The 24,181-nt window shown below is 43.7% G+C and overlaps 1 protein-coding gene across 1 annotated transcript in view; it reads left to right on the top strand.

Annotated features, from left to right (window-relative positions):
• Window positions 1-24,181, top strand: part of LOC140185341 (bactericidal permeability-increasing protein-like) — a 42,499-nt gene that overhangs the window by 5,844 nt on the left and 12,474 nt on the right. The window contains exons 3-8 of the mRNA XM_072238726.1: window positions 4,662-4,793; window positions 8,441-8,596; window positions 10,294-10,357; window positions 10,481-10,541; window positions 18,995-19,086; window positions 20,956-21,132. Of these exons, the coding sequence (XP_072094827.1) occupies window positions 4,662-4,793; window positions 8,441-8,596; window positions 10,294-10,357; window positions 10,481-10,541; window positions 18,995-19,086; window positions 20,956-21,132 (682 nt within the window). The remainder of the gene's footprint in view (window positions 1-4,661; window positions 4,794-8,440; window positions 8,597-10,293; window positions 10,358-10,480; window positions 10,542-18,994; window positions 19,087-20,955; window positions 21,133-24,181) is intronic.

Below are 24,181 nucleotides of genomic sequence, written 5' to 3'. Positions count from 1 at the left end.
TTGAGTTTATTCTCATATGCACAAATGCAATGAAAAACTTGCAGCAGCATTGCACACAAGCAGCACTCATAAGAAAACGCAATTTTTATGAGAAGGAACACCATTCGAAGAAAGGCAAAGTCAATTTCAATGCAAAGTGATCAAAGAGGTCATAATGTGACCTCCAGTGATTAGTGTTGTGCTAGTTGGTTCAAGAACCAAAAGGTGAAAGTGAACCTGCCCACTGGCCTTTTAACTCTTTTTCATGATTTTTCTTAAAGTCTGACCGGTTTTTCACCACTGCTTTTGTAAGATGTGCAGCTCAGAGCAAACTGTGCTTTAGGAGATATCAATTTTTTTTTTCCAGGGTTAAGTGTGATTGTGTCAGCCTCTGGCCTTCCTTTGTAACTCTGCATTTTTGTTCTGCACCGGTTAATTTGAAATGCTCACTTCTTGTCTAATCTACTCCACTTGGCATATTACACCAAGTCTGCCCTGTTCTCAATCCTTTCTCTCTTTTCAAAGTTGAACTTCCTCTAAAACAGTCCATGATCCCCCGGCAATATCAATGTAAGCACTGAACAGCACACTTTCAATGCTTACATTGGTCCATGATTGATCAGAACGGGGGGTGTTGTAAGAACAGGATACATTGTCCTCAGTTCTGTCCATCATGCTATAGCAAGGATGTAATTAAGCTTGAGAAAGTGCAGAAACGTTTCACAAGGATGTTGCCAGGACTGATTAGCCAGAGTTATAAAAGAGTCTAGATAGGATGGACCTCTTTTCCCTGGACTGAAGAAGGCTGAAAGGAGACTTCTAGAGGTTTAGAAGTTCATTAGATGAATTAACATAATATGTAGTCACACTCCTTTGCCAAATTAGGGGGGAGTCTAAAATTGGAGGCCCTTAGTTTACAGTGAGAAAGGAAAGATTTAAAGGAGAGCTGAGAGGGAAGTTTTCCACAGAGAGTTTGGTGACTTTGGAGACAAGTTGTTAGAGGAGGAGACAGAAGTAGATAATTTAAAAGGAATTTGAACAGGTACATGAATATGAAAAGTTTAAAGAAATATGGACCAAATGCAGGCAAATGGGACTCAGTCAGGAAGGCCCCTCGGTCAGTGTGGATGTATTGGGACAAAGGGCCTGTTTCCCTGCAGAGCAAGCCTGTAACTCTATGACTTCAGTATTTTGGACCAGGCTACACCTTAAGTCTGGCAGATTTAACCTTCCTCTTCACTTGTGTGCAATCCACTGGGAGAAGTTCTTTGGGTGCTTCTCATGAGGAATAAGATTAAAACATGGGGATATAAAACTTTAGTATGACCAAGCCATTCAGCCCCTTTAAACATTAGGACAGTATCTGGTCTTGACTACACGAAATGATGTGGCTTCAACTGCCTTCTGTGAGCAAGAACTCTACAGGTCCAACAACCACCTTTATGTCAAGGAATTTCTCCTCATCTCAGTCCTAAGTGGCTCATCCCTTACCCTGAAGCTGATAGCCCAGTTTTGGACTTTCACCACTATTAACAACTTCCTTCCTTCCAGAATGTTCAACCCCATCCATGTCTCTGAGCTTCCCTCCCTTTCTATTAAACTCCAGTGACAATAAGCCCAAGGAATGCGATAATAACAGCCTTCAGATATAATAGAACATCTAGTTAATGTATCAATGTTTTTGAAATCAGCTTAAAGGATTTCCCAGTACTGAAAATCAAAACTACTTGTTTTCTCATATGCTTTTATAATTAGTGTAAATTGGTTACCTTCATTATTGACTACACTTCATTGGTAATATAGTGTTTTGTGATGTCCTAAACATGTAGTGGTTTGATAGGAAAACAACTTTAGATCTTTAGATATTGGAAGACTTCTTCATTTCAAAAGGACTGTGGTATATCTAAAGCAAGTTAATCAGTGGATATTTCAGTATCAGTATAATTCTAATGGTTATGCTGTGGAATCCTTTTTTCCCAACTCTAATATAGGCAAACCACAAGTAGAGTAGGTATAGTAACATGTAGTGAACGGTTCACTTTGCGGAATATCTATGGGCTCCACTATTAGGGATTTACTGTGAAGTTAACAGAAATTATTGGGATTTTGCTGTGTAATGAAACTGAACAAGGCAAGATACTTCCGATTTATTTATTTTCTTTCTTTTTATGTATGAGAACATAATATTAAGGTGGATAAGTTCCCAGAGCTGGATGGATATACACCAGGTTACTGAGAGCGGCAAGGTTGTGAGGGTCTTGACCAAAATCTTTGTGTCCTGTCAAGCCACAGGTGAAGTCACAGAGGGCCAGTGAGTTGATAATGCTGATCTGTTGTTCAAGAAGGGAAATAGGGATAGTACTGGAAATTACGGGCTGGCAATGCTCATATCAGTGGTAGGGAAGCTATTGGAGAGGATTCTTAAGGATAGGATTTATGAAGATTTGGAAAGGCAAGCCCTACTTAGGGGCAGTCAGCGAAGGATAGTGTGGAGCAAGTCATGTCATTCCAACTTGATTAGTTTCTCAAGGAGCTGGCACAGGTCGTCAATGAGAATAGGGCAGTGGATATTGTCTACATGGATTTGACAAAGTCCCTCATGCTAGGCTTATCCAGAAGATGAAGATGCATGGGGTTTGTGGTGTCTGGGTTGTTTAGGTTCGGAACCGGCTTGCCCATAGAAGACGAGAGCAGTCGTCAATGGGTCTTCTTCTGGCTGGAAGGCTGTGACTAGTGGTGTTCCATAGGGATCCACACTGGAATCTCTGTCTGACTTTTATAAAATTAAAGTTAAGAATAAAAATCGAACATCAAGCAAAAAATACCATTGACTTGGAACACTAACCTCCACCTTACTGAATTATTTTAAAGATTAAAGAGCAGCTTTATTTGTCAGATGTACAGTACTGTTCAAAGGCCGTAGGCACATATACATAGCTAGGGTATTTGTCAACGTGGAGCGAAGAGCAAGTTTGTGGCGGGTGCAAAGGATGTTGGAAATGGTGAGAGAGCAACGCTACAGGAAGAGTGTGGGATAGGTGGCAGGGAAGGAGCCCCTGAGGCAGGGGTGGGGGGTTGGTGAGGTCATTTGATTCTAAACAAATGGTTTATTGATAAGTACAAAATGTGTCTCTGGTGCTTCCTGCTCCCTCCCCTCTCCCTTCATCTTTTCCCAACCATGATTTTACTCTCTCTGGCCCCTTCCAACTCTCAGTCCACAATGGAGACCCATATCAGAATCAGGTTTATCATCACTCATATATGTCATGAAATTTATTTTTCTTATATGGCAGCAGTGCAGTGCAATACATTAAAATATATATATATGTGTGTGTGTGTTCTTACATCAAAACATACAGTGACATGCATTGTTTGCATCAAATCAAGTTAACGAGGATCGCGCTGGGCAGCCCACAAGCGTCACCACATTTCTGACACCAACATAGCATGCCCACAACTAATGAATGTATTTTTGGGAATCTGGGAGGAAACAAGAGCACCCAGAGGAAACCCACATGTTCACAGCTGCTGGTGCTGTCACATTGTTTCACTACCGTGCCAAATAGCTAGCCAGAGGGTTGCAATGTCCATACTAGAGGGCAGGCACTTAAGGTGAGAGGGAGAAAGTCAAAGGATACATGAGGGGCACATTTTTTACACAGAGCAGTGGGTGCCTGGAATGTGCTGGCCGGAGAAGTGGTGGATCAAGATACAATAGAGGCATTTAAGAGAGAATGCTGGGACATGAACCATGTGCAGGCAGAAGGAATTAATTGTCATTGGCTTAATTAGCTTGGCACAACATCATGGGCTGAAGGACCCGTTTCTGTGCTGTGTCACGTGACCAGCAACAAAGAATATAGAATTGAGTCAGGTTTTAAAAACAAACATAAACATTTATTAAACTCTGCTCAACAATAGCGAAAAGTATTCAAACGACTAACTTAACCGGAAGTTAACTGCTATGGCAACTCTGGAACAGTTCTTAAAGTGGTAAATTCGAACACAGTCTTAAAATGGTAAATTCGAAACTCCAAGTGATTTACACAGTCAATAATGAGAGACTTCTCTGGAAACGGATTTCTTCGAAGACATGACATTACTGCTGATTCTGTCCAAAGGATTCACGATGAAGGAAATAAAATGGCTTAAAGGAACCGACCTTTTCCCTGGCGAATGAACACTGCACAAACCTTCCTGATCTTACAGGGGCTATCTCAGGTGCAGGCCACTATTTCTGAATGAAGATTCAATAACATCGATCCTGTATTAAACCGCCAAACGACTCAATCTTTCAAGTTCCCCGTACTTTAGTAAGGTCTTCACTCTCCAATACGAGACTTACAATAGAAAGTAAAACTCCACTTTAAAACGAAACTGCGTCATAAGGCGAATACACAGCATAACGGAGTAACTGACAAATTAAACAATGAATCAACTGCGTACTAACAGGAGTTTCCTGTTATATACCTGTTGAGAACATGTCATCACATGATCTCACATTGGCGGGAAAATTACAGCACCCCACCATCACAAGACCATTACATCATGCTCACAAGATATTTAATTACATCTTGGTCATAAGACAGTCACAAGATACCCACGAGATATGTAACAGCTGTTTAATGTTCTACATTCTGTAACAATATAACAGTAACTCATTGCACCTATCTTGCCTCCAGCTTTCAGATTTTACGGTTTGGCTTGCCTCAGTCCTCTGTGAAATTCGTTGCTGGGAAAGGCATCCAGTTTTCTGTCACTAATGGCTACATTGGTGTGAGGGGCAATTTTAGAGTAAAGAAGCGTCGTTTCTTGTAAGTATTCAGACCTTGCTTTACTTTTTCTTCTTCCAGAGCTACTGGAGGACTCCAGTCAGTGACAGTGTGTCCCTCACTCTCCCTGTTTTGGGTTGGATTTTGGAAAGTGACAATAGTCTGCTGTAACTACCTCTTCCTCATTGCCCAGGGGAGCAGAGACAATTAGTGGCTATGGCACAGCTCCCATCATTTTACCCATTGTCTCCCATTTGGGTCCAGCTCATTGTGAAGTGGATTTGAGGTGTGACAGCCTGTTTCCAGTTCAATCACCTTAAACCCTACCACATGACCACATGTTCCAAACACAGTTCTACACTCTGCCATACAGACTGCCTTCCACTTGACTACAGTCTGCCAGTAAGACCATAAGATATAGGAGCAGAAGTAGGCCATTTAGCCCATCAAGTCTGCTCCACCATTCAATCATGAGCTGATCCAATTCCTCCAGTCATCCCCACTCCCTTGTCTTATCCCCATACCCTTTGAAGTCCTGGCTAATCAAGAACCTATCTATCTCTGCCTTAAATACACCCAATGACTTGGCCTCCACAGCTGCTCCTGTCAACAAATTCCACAGATTTACCACCCTCTGACTAAAGTAATTTCTCTGCATCTCTGTTCTAAATGGATGTCCTTCAATCCTGAAGTCATGTCCTCTTGTCCTACACTCCCCTACCATGGGAAATAACTTTGCCATATCTAATCTGTTCAGGCCTCTTAACATTCAAAATGTTTCTATGAGATCCCCCCTCATTCTCCTGAACTCCAGGGAATACAGCCCAAGAGCTGCCAGACGTTCCTCATACGGTAACCCTTTCATTCCTGGAATCATTCTCGTGAATTTTCTCTGAACCTTCTCCAATGTCAATATATCCTTTCTAAAATAATGAGCCCAAAACTGCACACAATACTCCAAGTGTGGTCTCACGAGTGCCTTATAGAGCCTCAACATCACATCCCTGCTCTTATATTCTATACCTCCAGAAAAGAATGCCAACATTACGTTCACCTTCTTCACCACCGACTCAACCTGAAGGTTAACCTTCAGGGTATCCTGCACAAGGACTCCCAAGCCCCTTTTTATCTCTGCATTTCAAATTCTCTCCTCATCTATATAATAGTCTGCCTATTTATTCCTTCCACCAAACACTTTCCAACATTGTGCTTCATTTGCCACTTCTTTGTCCATTCCCCTAAACTATCTAAGTCTCTCTGCAGGCTCTCTGTTTCCTCAACACTACCTGCTCCTCCAACTATCTTTGTATCATCAGCAAATTTAGCCACAAATCCATTACAGTAATCCCTTGGTCCAGATCATTGACATACATTGTAAAAAGCAGCACCGTAAAAGTTCCAACGCCGACCTTTGTGGAACTCCAGTGGTCACTGGCAGCCAGCCAGAATAGGATCCCTTTATTCCCACTCTCTGTTTTCTGCTGATCAGCCAATACTCCACCCATGCTAGTAACTCCCCTGTAATTCCATGGGCTGTTACCTTGCTAAGCAGCCTCATGTGCAGCACCTTGTCAAAGGCCTTCTGAAAATCCAAGTGCACCATGTCTACTTATCTCCTTTGTCTACCCTGCTTGTAATTTCCTCAAAAAATTGCAGTAGGTTAGTCAGGCAGGATTTTCCTTTCAAGGAAACCATGCTGGATTTGGCTTATCTTGTCATGTGCCTCCAGGTACTCCATAATCTCATCCCTAACAATCGATTCCAACAACTTCCCAACCACTGATGTCAGGCTAACAAGTCAATAGTTTCCTTTCCACTGCCTCCCAACCTTCTTAAATAGTGGAATAACATTTGCAATTTTCCAGGCATCTGGTAAAATGCCAGATTATCGATTCTTGAAAGATCATTGTTAATGCTTCCACAATCTCTCCATCTACCTCCTTCAGAACCCAAGGGTGCATTCCATCAGGTCCAAGAGGTTTATCTGCCCTCAGACATTAAGCTACCTGACTACCTTTTCAGGCATAATTTTCACTGCACAAACTTCACTTCCCTGACGCTCTTGAATGTCCGGTATACTGCAGATGTTTTCCATTGTGAAGACTAATGCAAAATACACATTCAGTTCTTCTACCATCTCTGCATCTCTCATTACAATATCTCCAGCATCATTTTCTATTGGTCATATATCTACCCTCAACTCTCTTTTACCCTTTAGATACTTAAAAAAGCTTTCAGTATCTTCTTTGATATTAGTCACCAGCTTCCTTTCATAATTCATCTTTTCCTTTCTAATGACCTTCTTAGTTTCCTCCTTCAAGTTTTTGAAAGCTTCCCAATTCTCTATCTTCTAACTAGTTTGGCCTCCTTGTATGCCCTCTCCTTTGCTTTTACTTTGGCTCTGACTTCACTTGTCAGCCACGCTAGTGTCCTTCCATTCAAAAATTTCTTATTTGGAATACATCTGTCTTGCATTTCCCTCATTTTTTGCAGAAACTCCAGCCATTGATGCTCTGCTGTCCTTCTTGCAAAAGTCCCTTTCCAGTCATCTTTGGCCAGTTTCCCTCTCATGCCATTGTAACTTCCTTTATTTCACTGAAGTACCGACACATTGGAATTTAGTTCCTCCTTCTCAAATTTCAAAGTGAACTCAGTCATATTGTGATCACTCTTCCCTAAGGGTTCCTTAACCTTTAGCTCTCTTATCACCTCTGGATCATTGCACAACACCCAATCAGCACAGCAGAACCCCTACTGGGCTCAACAATAAGCTGTTCTAAAAAGCCATCCCTTAGACATTCTACTAATTCTCTCTCTTGAGGTCCAGTCCTGACCTGGTTTTCCCAATCCACTTTCATGTTAAGATCGCCAATGATTATCATGACTCTTCTGACTCTCCTTCTCTATCTCCTGCTGAAATTTGTAATCCACATCCTGGTTGCTGTTTGGAGGCCTGTATACAACTACCATTAGGTTCCTTTTACCCTTGCCATTTCTTAGCTCAACCCATAGAGACTCTACACCCTCTGATCCTATGTCATCCCTTTCTAAGGCTCATGCAGGCCATCTATAAAAGAAAGACTCTTGTTGCTGGGTGAATTCCCATCATCACATAGGGTGGGTTTTACATCTGAAGTTCCACCCATAGTCAATCCCTCTTAATAAACAGGCAATACTTCAGTCACACAGTATCAATGGACAGACAAGCATTATTGGGAGATGGTGGGACCAAAGTATGTTGACATATTAAAATGCAATATGCATTTTTGTTATGCAGTTAACAAGGGACTTAAGACTTGATGAGATGAGTGGAGTGTGCTTAGATAGAATGGGTGATACTGGACCTGTTGTTCCCAAAGTTCTTTACCAGTGACTCCTCTTGGCCTTAGCTCTGTGACTGCTACAGGAGATAGATTGGAATGACTAATCAATAGCTGTATTATGCTTGGACCCAGAGGGAAGTCCATGGTGCATCATTCTCTCTGGGACAAAACTATTGGGCTGAATGGCCTATTTCTCTAAAAGGACACCCACCACTCCAAACTCTATTCCTCCAGGTCCCAGTAGAGGGGGGTCTAGTACCAGACGCTGGTACAATAAACATCAGCAGAGCTATGGATCTCAGTTCATTTGTCGGCCTGTCGTCTTGTGCTCATTTACCAAATGACTTTGGCTTCTCCTTACTACAGTAGGACGAGTGGATCGTTTGAGGTATCTGTGAGCAGGCTGTCAATATCACAGACTATAGGACTGACCCGGGACAATACAGGTCGTCCTGCAATCCGCAGCATTGCCTGTTCAGCCAATGTCGGTACAGTTCATGTCAAGTTCACCAAAAGGAAAAGGTAATATACTAAGTACTTTAGGAAAAAGAAACCACCATACATTTCTGCTATTTCTGTCCCTCCCCTACTTTCTCTTTCTCTCTCTTGTGCATTCTTTTCTTCTCACGTACTCTATATCACTCCTACTATTTCTTTCCTCTGCTCTTATTTTCTGTCCTCTACAATCTCTTTCTCTCTCCCATTCTATCCCTCATTCTCTCTCTCCCCCCCCTCTCTCTCTCTCTCTCTCTCTTTCTCTCTCTCTCTTTCTCTCTCTCTTTCTCTCTCTCTCTCTCTCTCTCTCTCTCTCTCTCTCTCTCTCACTCCTCTGCAGTCTTCTTCAGTTGCCTATTCTTCATTTAAAGCCCAGAATGTGATTGGTGCTTTGAGAGAGTTAATTATGATATAATTTGTATACATGTGGTGGAGATTTTAGTGGGCAGGAAGGTAACTTTCTCCAGTACTGAATCCCAGTCTGGCTGATTCCGACTCCGGGATTGGATATTTCCCATAAATTATCCTGAAAGTTACATTGGTCAGGATTGGCACACCAAAGGACACCAGTCTGACAAATAAAATCCATTGGGGATGAGGGGAGCGGGGGATTGTTTTGATGGAATTAGAGTGGGATTAGTGTGAATAGCAACTTGATGGTTGGAATGGATTCCATGGGACAAAGACTGTGCTTGTGACTATGACTATAAATTAAGGGGAAGGAAGGGGAGTAGAGGATGCAGAAGAGAGTAAATATGGTAGAGGGAGTGGAGGTTGAGATGCCAGCAGTTCCGTAATGCTGGGGCAGCTCTGTGTTGGAATAGAGAAACCAGCAACCCCACAAACTACCAGCAGGGGGAGCCATTTTCCTCACTTCCCAAGCCAGACCTGAGCTGAGCTGAATGCTTTGTAGTCTCCATCATTATGGACCAAGATTTCGGGGTCAACATCAGTGCTGCCGGTTTGTCACTGATCTCCCATGCGAGTTGAAGCCTCCCCTACCGAGCAAGCGATCCTCCAGGATTCGGAGTGAGGGATCTGACCAGGAAGTTGGAAAATCAATAGAATCAGACGCAGCAATGGGGAAGAACTGTTAGCTTATCACAGTTGTATTAGCTATATAAAACTATACAGGAAATGATCAGAGCCTTCATCTTTTGATTCTCCCTTCCTGTTGCAGTTGACACATCCAGCAGCCACAACATTGTAGTTCAATGTACTGACCCGTGCTCTAAACTCATCACCCTTGTTCCCGATACTTGCATTAAAACTCATCCCAATGACTATCAACTGCCTATCCTTCCTCACAAACTCGTTACAAGCTGTACTTACCTGTACCTCAACTGCCCCACACTCTGACTTAACACTCTGCATTTGGACAGGCACTTGAGTAGGAAAGGTTTAGAGAGTTGTGGGTCAAATGCTGACAAATAGGACTAGCTGAGATGAGGCCCTTCGACTGGCATGTACTATCTCTGTGGGGTAAAACTCTATGGACTCTAAATTTTCAGATTAGCTCTATTTACATGATTCACTGGGATCTGATTAGGTCTAATGTCAAAATGAGGTAATTTACTCACACAAAACATTTGCAGGTGAATCATTTGGTGATGCTTACTCCCGCACGCCAGCCCACATCCTTATTCCAGAGTATTTTCTGCATTTGCAGATGATTCTGCACAATGCACAGATTTGTTTTGACCTAACAATGTTGTGTTTTGTAGATGGTTGTACAATCTATTCCGCAAATTCGCAGAGAAACCCATCAAGCGTGCTCTTAACAAACAGGTCGGTCATCTCCCATCAACCTTCATATTGGATATTTCTGCTGTTAACTTGCACACCGTTATAGATGTAAGAACGTGGCAGAATGTCAGAGTCAGATAATTGTCATTTATTATTTCTTCACAGATTTGTCCTCAAATCTCTAATTCCATCAAAGATCTGGAAAATGATCTAAAGACCATGAAAAGTAGGTTGTTTTACGTTCTTCCTTTTCTATCATCACCCATCACCTTTCAGAGACTGTCACGAGGATGCTGCCTTGTGCTCCCTGTAATGGATCAGATTTGCACAGGAAGATCAAATGAATATGTAGTATATGCAAATAATCTGAAACAAAAGTGGATTGACCCTCCCCTACCACTCCCCCCCCCCACCTCTCATCACTTACATTGCATCTGGCAACAACAGTCATTGGAGAGTGAAAATCAGAAAAAAACCCCGCAGAAGCTGCAAAACTGACATGAAAATAGAAACAACAGGAAGTCTGCAGGTGCCGGAATTTCAAGCCACACACATAAAAGTTGCTGGTGAACGCAGCAGGCCAGGTAGCATCTCTAGGAAAGAGGTACAGTCGACGTTTCAGGCTGAGACCCTTCATCAGGACTAACTGAAGGAAGAGCTAGTGAGAGATTTGAAAGTGGGAGGGGGAAGGGGAGATCCGAAATGATGGGAGAAGACAGGAGGGGGAGGAATGGAACCAAGAGCTGGACAGGTGATTGGCAAAAGGGATATGAGAGGATCATGGGACGGGAGGCCCAGGGAGAAGGAAAAGGGGGAGGGGGGAGAAAAAGCCCAGAGGATGGGCAAGGGGTATAGTGAGAGGGACAGAGGGAGAAAAAGGAGAGAGAGAGAAAGAATGTGTGTATATAAATAAATAACGGATGGGGTATGAGGGGGAGGTGGGGCATTAGCGGAAGTTAGAGAAGTCAATGTTCATGCCATCAGGTTGGAGGCTACCCAAATGGAATATAAGGTGTTGTTCCTCCAACCTGAGTGTGGCTTCATCTTTACAGTAGAGGAGGCCGTGGATAGACATATCGGAATGGGATGTGCAATTACAAAGTGTAAAATGTGTGACCACTGGGAGATCCTGCTTTCTCTGGCAGACAGAGCGTAGGTGTTCAGCGAAACGATCTCCCAGTCTGTATCGGGTCTCGCCAATGTGTAGAAGGCCACATCGGGAACATTGGAAGCAGTGTGTCAACCCAGCCGACTCACAGGTGAAGTGTCGCCTCACCTGGAAAGACTGTCTGGGGCCCTGAATGGTGGTGAGGGAGGAAGTGTAAGGGCACGTGTAGCACTTGTTCCACTTACAAGGTTAAGTGCCAGGAGGGAGATCGGTGGGAAGGGATGGGGGGGGACAAATGGACAAGGGAGTCACGTAGGGAGCGATTCCTGCGGAAAGTGGGGGGGGGGCAGGAAGGGAAAGACGTGCTTAGTGGTGGGATCCCGTTGGAGGTGGCGGAAGTTGCGGAGAATAATATGTTGGACCCGGAGGCTGGTGGGGTGGTAGGTGAGGACCAGGGGAACCCTATTCCTAGTGGGGTGGCGGGAGGATGGGGTGAGAGCAGATGTACGTGAAATGGGGGAGATGCGTTTGAGAGCAGAGTTGATGGTGGAGGAAGGGAAGCCCCTTTCTTTAAAAAAGGAGGACATCTCCCTCATCCTGGAATGAAAAGCCTCATCCTGAGAGCAGATGGAGGAAACTCCCAGCAGGTCGGGCAGATTCTATGGAGGGAGAAACAGTATCAATGTTTCCGTGTCCTTTCAAGGGAAAATCTCTGTTAGCCTGAGACTGCTGACCTAAAGTGGCAGTTTAAAGAGGGATTTAAGGTCAAATGAAACTTTTTTATGTAAGAATGTGTTGCAGGTGATAAAGCTGTAGGACCTGCAGCTGTATGTGTAAAAAAAAATCAAAGAAACACTGTGCCAAAGTAAGGGCAGAACTGGCCAGTGCTGGTATGTACAGAAAGAAAGAATGAGCTATCTAATATAGGCATCTGTTAGTCTCGTGAGACCATGGATTTGCGCCTTGGAAGGTTTGCAGGGCACGGGCCTGGGCGAGGTTGTATGGAAGACCGGCAATTGCCCATGCTGCAAGTCTCCCCTCTCCACACCACCGATGTTGTCCAAGGGAAGGGCACTAGGACAGATACAGGCAAACAGTGAGAAAACAAAACTTAGAATACACAATTTTAAGTGGCCGAAAGATGGAGTTGACACAGGCAGACAGTGAGGAAATGAAACTTAGAATACACAATTCTAAGCGGCCTAGAACGTGAACAACCACACAGGCTGAAGCAACGATCTGGCCATGAGTGGATGCAAAGCCGGGGTTTTTATGCTGCAGGTTTAGATGAGAATCAGGTGCCACAATCAAGGATCCCAGGAGAACACAGGGAAAAGGGAATTAGGAGAATATGAGGAATTAACAGTGAGGACTGTCACAGTTTGTTCAAGGAAATAAAAGATTCGGCTATGGGTCTGGGTATAGCTAGGGCTGGGACTGTTTGTGACAGATAAGAGGAGTGAAGGAAATGGGTGTGGATGTATTGAAAGAGAAGGTGATTGAGTCAAGCAATGTCCATAAGACCATAATACACAGGAGCAGAATTAGGTCACTTACCCCATTGAGCCTGTTCTGCCATTTGGTCATGGCTGATTTATTTTCCCTCTCAGCTCCATTCTCCCGCCTTCTCCCCATAACCTTTAACACACTTACTAATGAAGAACCTATCAATCTCTGCTTTAAGTACCTCCAATGACTTGGTCTCCACAGCCTCTGTGACAATGAGTTCCATAAACTCACATGCTTTCAGGCTTTTGTATCTTCTGCCCGATGGGGGAGAGGAGAAAACAGATTGCCCGGGGTGTGTGGGGCCTTCGATTATGCTGGCTGCTTTACTGAGGCAGTGAGAAATATAAATGGGTCCATGGAGGGGGGAGGCTGCTTTCTGTGATCTCACCTGATAAGGGATGGAGAAGGTCAAAACTAAGCCTAACCAGGCCACAAATATTCACACATAGAGCAGGAAATGGGGTCTTTTGCAGTCCTCAACTTGAACCCTGACAGCATCCAAATAACTCAACGCGGATTGGGAACCCCACCTGGAAATGCCTGATTGCTGTGACACAGCCGGCTCTGTAAACCAACAAACAAAGCTCTGTAGACACTCAGCAGGTCAGGTAGCATCCATGGAGAGAAGTGGACAGATATCCCACCTGTATCCACAACACTACACATGTTCTTAATCTCCTCAACAACTTTCAGTTACCTGGTCCTGACAGTCTCATTGTCACTGTGGGTGTCCAGTTCCTTATACACTTCTATCCTCCAACAAGAAGGACTTAAAGTTCTCCATTTCTTTCTTGACAACAGATCAGACTAGTCCCCCTCCACCACCCACCCCCTCAAACTGGCAGAGCTGGTCCTCACCCTCAACAATTTCTCTTGGCTCCTTCCACTTTCTCCAGACTCAAGGTGTAGCCACGGGCCCCAGATATGCTTGTTTTTTTGTTGCCTATGTAGAACAGTCCATGTTCCAAGCCATCCCTGGTAATGCTCCCCAAATCTTTCTGTGCCATACTGACAATTGTATTGGTGTTGCTTCATGCACCCATGCTGAGCTCGTCAAATTCATCAACTTTGCCTCCAACTTCCACCCTATCCTTAACTTCACTTAGTCCATTTCTACAGCTCTCTCTGCTTTCTCAATCTCTCTGTCTCCATCACTGGAGACAAACTGTCTACTGACATCTTTCATAAATGCACCAATTCCCACAGCTATCTTGCCTATACCTCTTTTCACACCCCGTCTCCTGTAAAAATGCAATTCCCTTTTCTCAGTTCCTTTGTATCCGACACATTTGATGCCAGGATGAGGCTTTCCTTTTCAGAACATCAGAGATGTCTTCCTCCTTCAAAGGACAGGGTTTCCCTTCCTCCACCACTGATGCTGCCCTCACCTGCATCTCCTTCCTTTCCCAGACATTCGCACTCACCAAATCTTCCTGTTGCATTAACAGAGATAGAGTTCCTTTTGTCCTAAAATATTACCCCATGATCCAACACATTCTCCATAACATCCACCATCTTCAATGGGACCCTACCACCAAACACATCTTTACTCTCCGCTTTCCACAGGGATTGCACCTTCCATGATTTCCTTGTCCATTGGTACCCCCACCCCCCACTAATCTCCCTCCTGGCACTTATCCCTGCAGGTGGCAGAATTGCTATGCCTCCATTTACCTCCTCCCTCATCTTGATTCAGGGCCCCAAACAGACACTCGAGGTGAGGCAACACTTCACCTGAGAACCTGTTAGGGTCACCGACTGTATCTGCTGCTCCTGATGGTGCCCCCTCTATATTGGCGAGAGTTAATGTATATTGGGGGACCGCTTTGACGAGCACCTCAGCTCCACCCGCAAAAAACTGGAATATCCTGGTGGCCGACCATTTCAATTCCTCTCCCCTTTCTGACCCGTTGGTCCATAGCCTCCTTTTCTGCTACAATGAGGCCACTCTTCGGTGGAGGAGCAATCAAGGTAGCTTCCAACCTGATGGCGTAAACATCGATTTCTTCAACTTCCAGTAATTTTTTTCTCCTACCCCTTCCCTCTTGTTCACTTCCACACTCTGGCCTCTTGCCTCTTCTTCACCTTGCCCTGATACCCATCCTCTTTCTCCTTTCCCCACAATCCACTCTCCTCTCCTGTCAGATCTCTTCTTCTCCAGCCTTTTGCCTTTTCTACTTATCACCTCCCACACTCCCCCTCCTGCACCCACCAAGCTTCATCTATCACCTTCCAGCTTGTCCTCCCTCGTTCCCCCCACCCACCTCTTATTCTGGCATCTTCCCCCTTCCTTTCCAGCCATGCCGAAGGGTCTCAGCCTGAAACGTCAACTATTTATTCATTTACTGTTGAATGGTGCCTGACTGGCTGAATTCATCCAATATGTTGTGTCTGTTGCATAAGACAAGGCCATGAGTCCATAAGATATAGGAGCACAATTAGTCCATTTGGCCCATCAGCTCTTCTCCACCATTTGATCATGGCCGGTCAATTTCCCTCTCAACCCCATCCTCTTGCCTTCTCCCTGTAATCTTTCACACCCTGACTTGTCAAAAATCTATCAAACTCCACCTTAAACGCACCCAATAACCTGGCCTCCGTAGCCACCTGTGGCAATGAATTCCACAGATTCACCATGCTCTGGCTAAAGAAATTCCTCCTCATCTCCATTCTAAATTGACGTGCCTCCATTCTAAGGTTGTGCTCTCTGGTTCTAAACTCTCCCACTGTAGGATACATTGTCTTCACATCCAGTCTGTCTAGGAATTTCAACATTTGATAGGTTTCAATGAGATCCCCCCCTCATTAAATTCTAGTTGAGTACAGGTCCAGAGTCAGCAACCATTCTTAACACGATAAGCCATTCATTCCCAGAATCATTTTTGTGAACATCATTTGAACCCCCTCCAATGTCAGCACATCCTTTTTTAGATAAGGGGCCCAAAATTGCTCACGTTACTCCAAGTGAGGCCTCATCAGTGCTTTATAAATCTTCAACAGTACTATCCTTGCTTTTATATTCTAGTCCTCTTGAAATGAATGCTGACACTGCATTTACCTTCCCCACCACCAACTCGACCTGCAAGTTAATCTTTAGGGAATCCTATACAAGGATTCCCAAATCCCTTTGCACCTTGGATTTAAAAAAAATTCTTCCTGTTTAGAAAGTAGTCTACACTTTTACTTCTTCTACCAAAGTGTATGTCTATACACTTCCCAGCACTATATTCCATCTTTGCCCATTTTTCTAATCTGTCTAAGTCCTTCTGCAGCCTCTCTGCTTCCTCAACACCACCTGCCCCGCCGCCTATCTTCAAATTGTCCGCAACTTGGCCACAAAGCTATGAGTTCCATCATTCAAATCATTGAGATATAATGTGAAAAGAACCAGTCCCTATACCGACCCCTGCAGAACACCACTGATCACCGGCAGCTTCCTTTATTTCCACCCTTTGCCTCTTTCCCATCAGTTGATGCTCTATCCACGTTAATGTCTTTCCTACAGCTGCTGCCTTTTACTGCTCTGCTGTCCCCTTCCTATTAATTTTAGCCAGCTCCTCTCTTATGTCTCTAATTACCTTTTACTTCACTGTAATACTCCATTTAACTTCATCTTCTTCTCAAATTTCAGGGTGGATTCTGTCATATTATGTTCACTGACACCTCAGCGTCCCTTTACCTCAAGCTCCCTAATCAAATCTGGTTCATTACACAACACCCAATCCAGAATAGCTGATCCCCTTGTGGGCTCAACCACGAGCTGCTCTGAAAAGCTATCTTGTAGACATTCTGCAAATTCTCTCTCTTGGGAGCCAAAACCAGCACGAATCTGATTCTCCCAACCTACCTGCATATTGAAACCCCCCACGACTATTGTAAAATGCCTTTGTGACATGCAGTTTCTATCTCCCATTGTAATTTGTAGCCCTAATCCCGGCCACTGTTTGGGGGCCTCTATATAGTGTAATTCCCATCAGGATCTTTATACCCTTGGAGATTTCTTGCCTCTTCCCACAAGTACTCTACATCTTATGTTGCCATGTTACCTCTTCCTAAGGATTTGACTTCATTTTTTACCAACAGAGCATACCCACCTCGCCTCTGTGTACCTACCTGGCCTTTTGATACAATGTGTATCCTTGGATGTTAAGCTCCCAACTATGATCTTCTTTCAGCCACAACTCAGCAAAGCTCACATCATCATATCCGCCAACCTCTTAACTGAGCTACAAGAGCATCTACTTTATCCTGTATATTGCGAGAATTCAAATATAACACCCTCAGTCCTGTGTTCATCATCCTTTTTTGATTTTGGCCCCATGTTACATTTTAACTCAACCCACTGACTGCAATTTTGCCCTAGCATCTGCCTGTCCTTCCTCACCACACACTAATTCTGCTTGTATACCAACTGCCCCAAGCTCAGCCCTATCACTTCATTATCTTGTAGACATTCTGCAAATTCTCTCTCTTGGGAGCCAAAATCAGCATGAATCTGATTGTCCCAACCTACCTGCATATTGAAACCCCCCATGACTATTGTAAAATGCCTTTGTGACATGCAGTTTCTATCTCCCATTGTAATTTGTAGCCCCAATCCCGGCCACTGTTCGGGGGCCTCTATATAGTGTAACTCCCATCATTACAAAACTGCTCACCGGATATTGGTCCCCCTCAGGGTCAGGTGTAACCTGGCCTTTTTGTACAGGTCATACCTTCTCCTCCCCGCCCCAAAGGGATTCCAATGATCCAGAAATCTGAAACCTTGCCTCCTGCCCCGTTTCCTCAGTTCCACATTTATCTGCCAAATCATCCTATTTCTACCCTCTTCAGGACCTCCCTCCTCTCTTTTCCTACCAATGTCATTGTATCACAGCTTCTGGCTGCTCCCCCTTCCCTCTTTGGAATGCCGTGGACCTGATCCGAGACATCCCTGACACTGGCAGCTGGGAGACAACATACTATCTCTGTGCCTCTATTTGTGTCCACAGAATCTCGTGTCTACTCTAACTATGGAATCCTCTATCACTACGGCAGTCTTCTTCTGCTTCCAGCTTCTGATCCACAGTGCCAGAGATCTGTAGCTTCCCCCGGTAAATTGCTCCCCTCCAGACAGTATCGAAAAGCAGTATACTGTACTTGTTACAGACGGGAATGGCTACAGGAGTACTCTGTGCTGACTGCCCATTTTCTTTCCTTCTCCTGACAATAATCCAGGTACCAGCCTCCTGCATCTTAGGGGTGACTACTTCCCTGTAGCTCCGATCTATCAACCCCTCGGTTTCTCACATGAGCTGAAGGTCATCAAGCTGCAGCTCCAGTTCTTTGACGCGCTCTCTGAGGAGCTGCAGCTCAGTGCACCTGGTGTAGATGTGGTTATCCGGGAGGCTGGAGGTCTCCCTGAATTCCCACATCTCACACAAGAACACAACACAGCCCCTGGATCCATTCTCACTGCACTAACTGTGTGCCGATAGATGAAGAACAAAGAATTAAAAGGATATTTATCAGATATGTACCTTGCACAAACTGGATGAGCCAAACCCTCCCCCACCCCCGACACTAGTTCATTTACACAATGGCTGCCGCACTTATTCGTGCCTTATTTTTATTTTCCCTTGCTAATGAATTGCTATTTGATTGGGCCGCCAAACGCAGTCTTTTTAAATCTTGAGAGTTTAAATCACGAGAGTTGCCTCCTCTCGTGCTCCTGATTCGATTGGGCTGACAGATGGAAGATGTTTTGTGTCAAGACCCTTCTTCTGGACTCTGCTGACCCATTTAGAGTTCCATCAGCACGTTGTGTGGAGCTCCAGATTCCAAGAATCGGCAGTCTCTTGTGTCTCCATTTGGACCTCCAAACCTCTGTCAAACAGTTGGCTTTGATCAAGCTGCTGAGAGATACGGAACTCCAACGTTCAGGAGTTCAACAGTAATGAATAAGCAAGAACGAAATCACAAGTTCTTTGACATTCAGTGGTGTAATGTGACCATACTAAGGATAATAATGTTTAATCGAGTACAATCTGATGTTTAATGCTCTTTTCCCTCTATGTTCTCAGTATCTTTCCGCCTTAATAACTTCGCTGAGGTTGACTATTCTCTGGTTAATCCAATTAAATTCACATCCAATGCCATGGACCTGGATTTTAAGGTATGCATTGACAACTGAAAAGAGAGAGGTAGATGTAAAACAGGTTAGATGGAGTGGCAGTTAACTATTTTTCACCTACCACCTCACCGGCCTCCACGTCCAGCACGTAATTCTTTGGAACTTCCACCACCCCCAATGGGATTCCCCCACCAAGAACATCTTTTCCTACCCCCACTTTCTGCTTTCTACAGCGATCTCTCCCTATGCGACTCCCTTGTCCATTCGTCCCTCCCCACTGATCTCCCTCCTGGCACTTATCCTTACAAGCCGAGCAAGTGCCACACCTGCCCCTACATCTCCCCCCTCACCACCATCCAGGGTCCCAAACAGTCCTTTCAGGTGAGGTGACACTTCACCTGTGAGTACTGTATCCAATGCTTCTGGTGTGGCCTTCTGTATATTGGTGAGACCCAACATAGTCTGGGAAACTGCTTCACCAATCACCTACGCTCCATCCACCAGAAGAAACGGGATCTCCCAGTGCCCACCCATTTTAATTCCACTTCCCATTCCCATTTCAACATGTCAATCCATGGCCTCCTCCAATATCGTGATGAGGCCACACTTAGGTTGGAGGAACAACACCTTCTATTCTGTCTGGGTAGCCTCCACTCTGATGGCATGAGCATCGATTTCTTGAACTTCTGGTAATGCACCTCCCCTTCATCATTCCCCATTCCCTTTTCCTTCTCTCATCTTATCTGCTTGCCTACCCATCACCTCCCTCTGGTGCTCCTCCCTCCTTTTCTTTCTTCCACGGCTTTCTGTCCTCTCCTATCAGACTCCCCCTTTTCCAGCCCTGTATCTTTTTCACCAATCAACTTCCCAGCTCTTTACTTCATCCCTTCCCCTCCCGGTTTCACCTACCACCTTGTGTTTCTCTCTCCTCTCCCCCATCTTTTAAATCTACTCCTCAGCTTTTTTTCCCTCTAGTCCTGCTGAAGGATCTCAGCCCGAAGTGTCAACTGTACTTTTTCCCCATAGACGCTGCCTGGCCTGCTGAGTTCCTCCAGCATTTTGGGTGTGTTGCCTGGATTTCCAGCATCTGCAGATTTTATCTTGTTTGAGGTTCAAAAGCCAGATGGTTGAAGGAAGTAGCTGTGGGACGTGGTGGTGTGGGACTTCAGGCTTCTGTACCTCCTCCCTCAGGTTAGCTGTCAGAAGATGGTATGTCATGGATAGTGGGGATCCAAGTCATCACTGACAATCTGGGTTGTGTCCCTGGGCCGGGTGGAGGTGGGAGTGATGCTGACGCACTCTTCCCGTCTGGAACAACGTACCAGTTTGGGTTGAGGTGACTCATCTGGAGACGGATGTACCTGAGATGTATTGGAGTGAGGCCACTACTCTCTGCTGCTTCTTACGTCCCTGCACATTTGAATTACCATGATGTAATCAGTCAGGATACCTTCAACAGTACAAGTTTGTCGGAGTGTTTAGAGATGAGCTGAACCTCCTTCACCTCCCAAGAAAGACGCAGTTGTGTTTTCCTTGTGATTTTATCTACAGTATGCACTGGACCCAAGACAGGTCATCCAATGATGTCCCTTGGGCAGTCCTTACACCCTTTGATGTGTTTGTTAACCATTGACACCAAGAATTTAAAAGGTGATTTATGTTTGGTAGTTGATGTTATTATCTGCAAGATCCCTTCATCCCCATGAACCAAGCTGATTTCCAATACACTGTCACTCTTTACAACTACGCAAACCCAGTGCAAACTTTCTCTGGAAGGACTGTGAGGGTCCAAGGAAATGGCTATCTGCACTTTTTCAAAGAAAACCAGGAATAGACAAGCATTGGTTAAGTCGCATTTTATGGGCCTGTATTCTCCTAGACCTGGCATTTGATATCTAATTCTTTTTATAGGGTGAATTCTACAGAGTGGGACATCATGAAGAACCTCCCTTCAAGCCACCTCCAATCAGCCTCCCTAGTCAAAGCAATCACATGTTGTACTTGGGAATATCCGATTTCCTGGCTAATTCAGCAGGATTTGTGTTTCAGAAAGCTGGAGCTTTGCAAATGAAGATTACAGATAGAATGGTGAGTAGAGACTGTCTTTCTTTCTTTATTTATTAATCTTTTTATTGATTTCTTAAAAAGGCAAAGATACAGTCAAGAGGTGAATTAGTTCAAATACATATATCAGTTACATTATAAAGCAAGATTAAGATAAACATAAATAATGTTAAACTAATGTAAAATATATAATTAAAAAAATTCTCCCCTTGCCAGTTTATGAAAAGGAAGGAAAAAGCATTCGATTTTAAATGAAAAGAGGGGAAAAAACCTACTACACTATAATAAAACAAAAAAAAGGGGACTGGGCAGTCCATTTTGAGGATATGACAAAAAAAAAGAACAAAAGAAATACTTTCTGATCAAATCTAAGACTCCGAAAAAAAGGTTGAAAGCATAATAAATCAAATTAAATGAAAATATTGGATAAAAGGTCGCCATATTTGCTCAAATTTAAAAGATGTATCAAATGTCCGACTTCTTATTTTCTTTAAACTTAAACAGGACATAGTGGAGGAGAGCCAGTAAAAGACTGCAGGCAGATTAGAATCCTTCCACTTCAAGAAAATGGCTCTCCTAGCCAGTAATGTCGAAAAGGCTATCATATGTTGAGCGGAAACAGGAATATTTCCTGCTTCTGATGGAATATTCCCAAAAATTGCCGTAAGCAAGTGAGGTTGTATATCCAGATCCAAAACTCTTGATAGAGTTTTAAAAACATCTCTCCAAAAGTTATCTAGCTTTATACAAGACCAATACATATGAGTTAAAGTGGCCACCTCAGTATTACATCTGTCACAACTAGGATTAATATTAGGGAAGATGCGGGCTAGTTTATCCTTTGACATATGCACTACCTTGAACTGTATCAAGGAATGACGGGCACAAATAGATGAGTTGTTAACCAAATGAAAAATTTTACTCCATTGATTATCTGTAAGTTGAAGTTTGAAGTTCCGATTCACAAGCGCGTTTAATTTTATCATTAGATATCATTCGTAAACTCAGTAACTGCTTATATATTATAGCTATCAACCCTTATTGAAATGGTTTAAACTGAAAGAGAACATCTATCATATTAGGTGGATAAACAGAAGGGTAATTTGGTAACAAACCACGTAAGAAATTCCTAATTTGTAAATATCTAAAAAAGCGTACGTTAGATAAATCATATTTGTCCGCTAACTGAGAAAAAGACATTAAACAGTCACTTAAAAATAAATCTGAAAAAGTTATTATTCCCTTGGTTTTTCAAATTAAAAAGGCCTCATCCAAAATTGACAGTTTAAGAGACTGTCTTTCGCTGCCTGATGTATTGTCAGCAGGTACAAGGTTATCTTTCTCACAGGCAAGAGTGGGTGTCTCTGGAAACAAATGTTGTCACACAGTGAAGAGATGCAGAACTAAAGCATTACCTGCCTTGTCACAAATTACTCCAAATTGGATTGCACAGCACTTTCGCAGATTCACTCTCTCCAAAATTTGTCATTGTCTCCAAAGTGCTCACCCACTGAAAAATGTGTCACCTGACTGGTTCTTTGCCTCATACTAAATCCAGTATGGCCTCTCTATAGTCACTTGATGTCTAATTCTACATAGTGTATTGGGGATCCTTCTGAGGTACATCTAAGAAGTGTTGCCCCATCCAAACCTTTTGCACTAACAAGGTGTCAATCAATATTAGGAAAGTTGATGTCACCAATGACAATAACCATTATTTCTGCACCTTTTCCAAATCTACCTCCCGATCTCCTCCTCAGCATCACTTGTTATTGGGGTGGGTGAGGACGGGGGCGTAGGTCTATAGACTACTCCCAATTGTGTGACCTTCCACGCCACACTGACCCAGTAGACAATCTCTCCACAATGTCCTCCATTTCTGCAGCTGTGATTAGCAATACCACTTTCCCACCTCTTTTAAGTCCCTCTCTGTCCTTTTTGAAACATCTAAACCCTGCAACATCCAGCAGTTATTGCTGCCCTTGTGATAACCAGATCTCCATCATGGCCACAGTGTCATAGTTCCATGTATTGACCCATGATCCAAGTTCATCACCCTTGTCCCTGATAGTTCTTCAGTAAAAATGGCATGTTTCAACTCATCCAACCAAACGCAATTATGTCCTATCCATGGCCTATCCTTCCTTACATTCTCACTACAAGCTGCATGTATCCTTACACTAATTGCTCCATCCCCCTGTCAAACTAGTTTAAACTCTCCCTAACAGTTCTAGCAAACCTGCTCTCAAGGATATTGGTCCTCCTTGAGTTCAGATGTAACTCATCCCTTTTTTACAGGTCATGGAGAGTGACTTAGTTAATTCAGAAACAAAGGTTCTGAACTTAAAGAGGGGTAACTTTGAAGGTATGAGACGTGAATTAGCTAAGATAGACTGGCAAATGACACTTAAAGGATTGACGGTGGATATGCAATGGCAAGCATTTAAAGGTTGCATGGATGAACTACAACAATTGTTCATCCCGGTTTGGCAAAAGAATAAGTCAAGGAAGGTAGTGCACCCGTGGCTGACAAGAGAAATTAGGGATAGTATCAATTCCAAAGAAGAAGCATACAAATTAGCCAGAGAAAGTGGCTCACCTGAGGACTGGGAGAAATTCAGAGTTCAGCAGAGGAGGACAAAGGGCTTAATTAGGAAGGGGAAAAAAGATTATGAGAGAAAACTCGCAGGAAACATAAAAACGGACTGTAAAAGCTTTTATAGATATGTAAAAAGGAAAAGACTGGTAAAGACAAATGCAGGTCCCCTGCAGACAGAAACTGGTGAATTGATTATGGGGAGCAAGGACATGGCAGACCAATTGAATAATTACTTTGGTTCTGTCGTCACTAAGGAGGACATGAATAATCTTCCAGAAATAGTAGGGGACAGAGGGTCCAGTGAGATGGAGGAACTGAGCGAAATACATGTTAGTAGGGAAGTGGTGTTAGGTAAATTGAAGGGATTGAAGGCAGATAAATCCCCAGGGCCAGATGGTCTGCATCCCAGGGTGCTTAAGGAAGTAGCCCAAGAAATAGTGGATGCATTAGTGATAATTTTTCAAAACTCGTTAG

Source organism: Mobula birostris, chromosome 2 (assembly GCF_030028105.1).
Source record: "Mobula birostris isolate sMobBir1 chromosome 2, sMobBir1.hap1, whole genome shotgun sequence".
In the NCBI taxonomy this organism is placed as follows: domain Eukaryota; kingdom Metazoa; phylum Chordata; class Chondrichthyes; order Myliobatiformes; family Myliobatidae; genus Mobula; species Mobula birostris.
The sequence above is the reverse complement of the archived record's forward strand: the minus strand, read 5'-3'. Positions and strand labels throughout refer to the sequence as shown.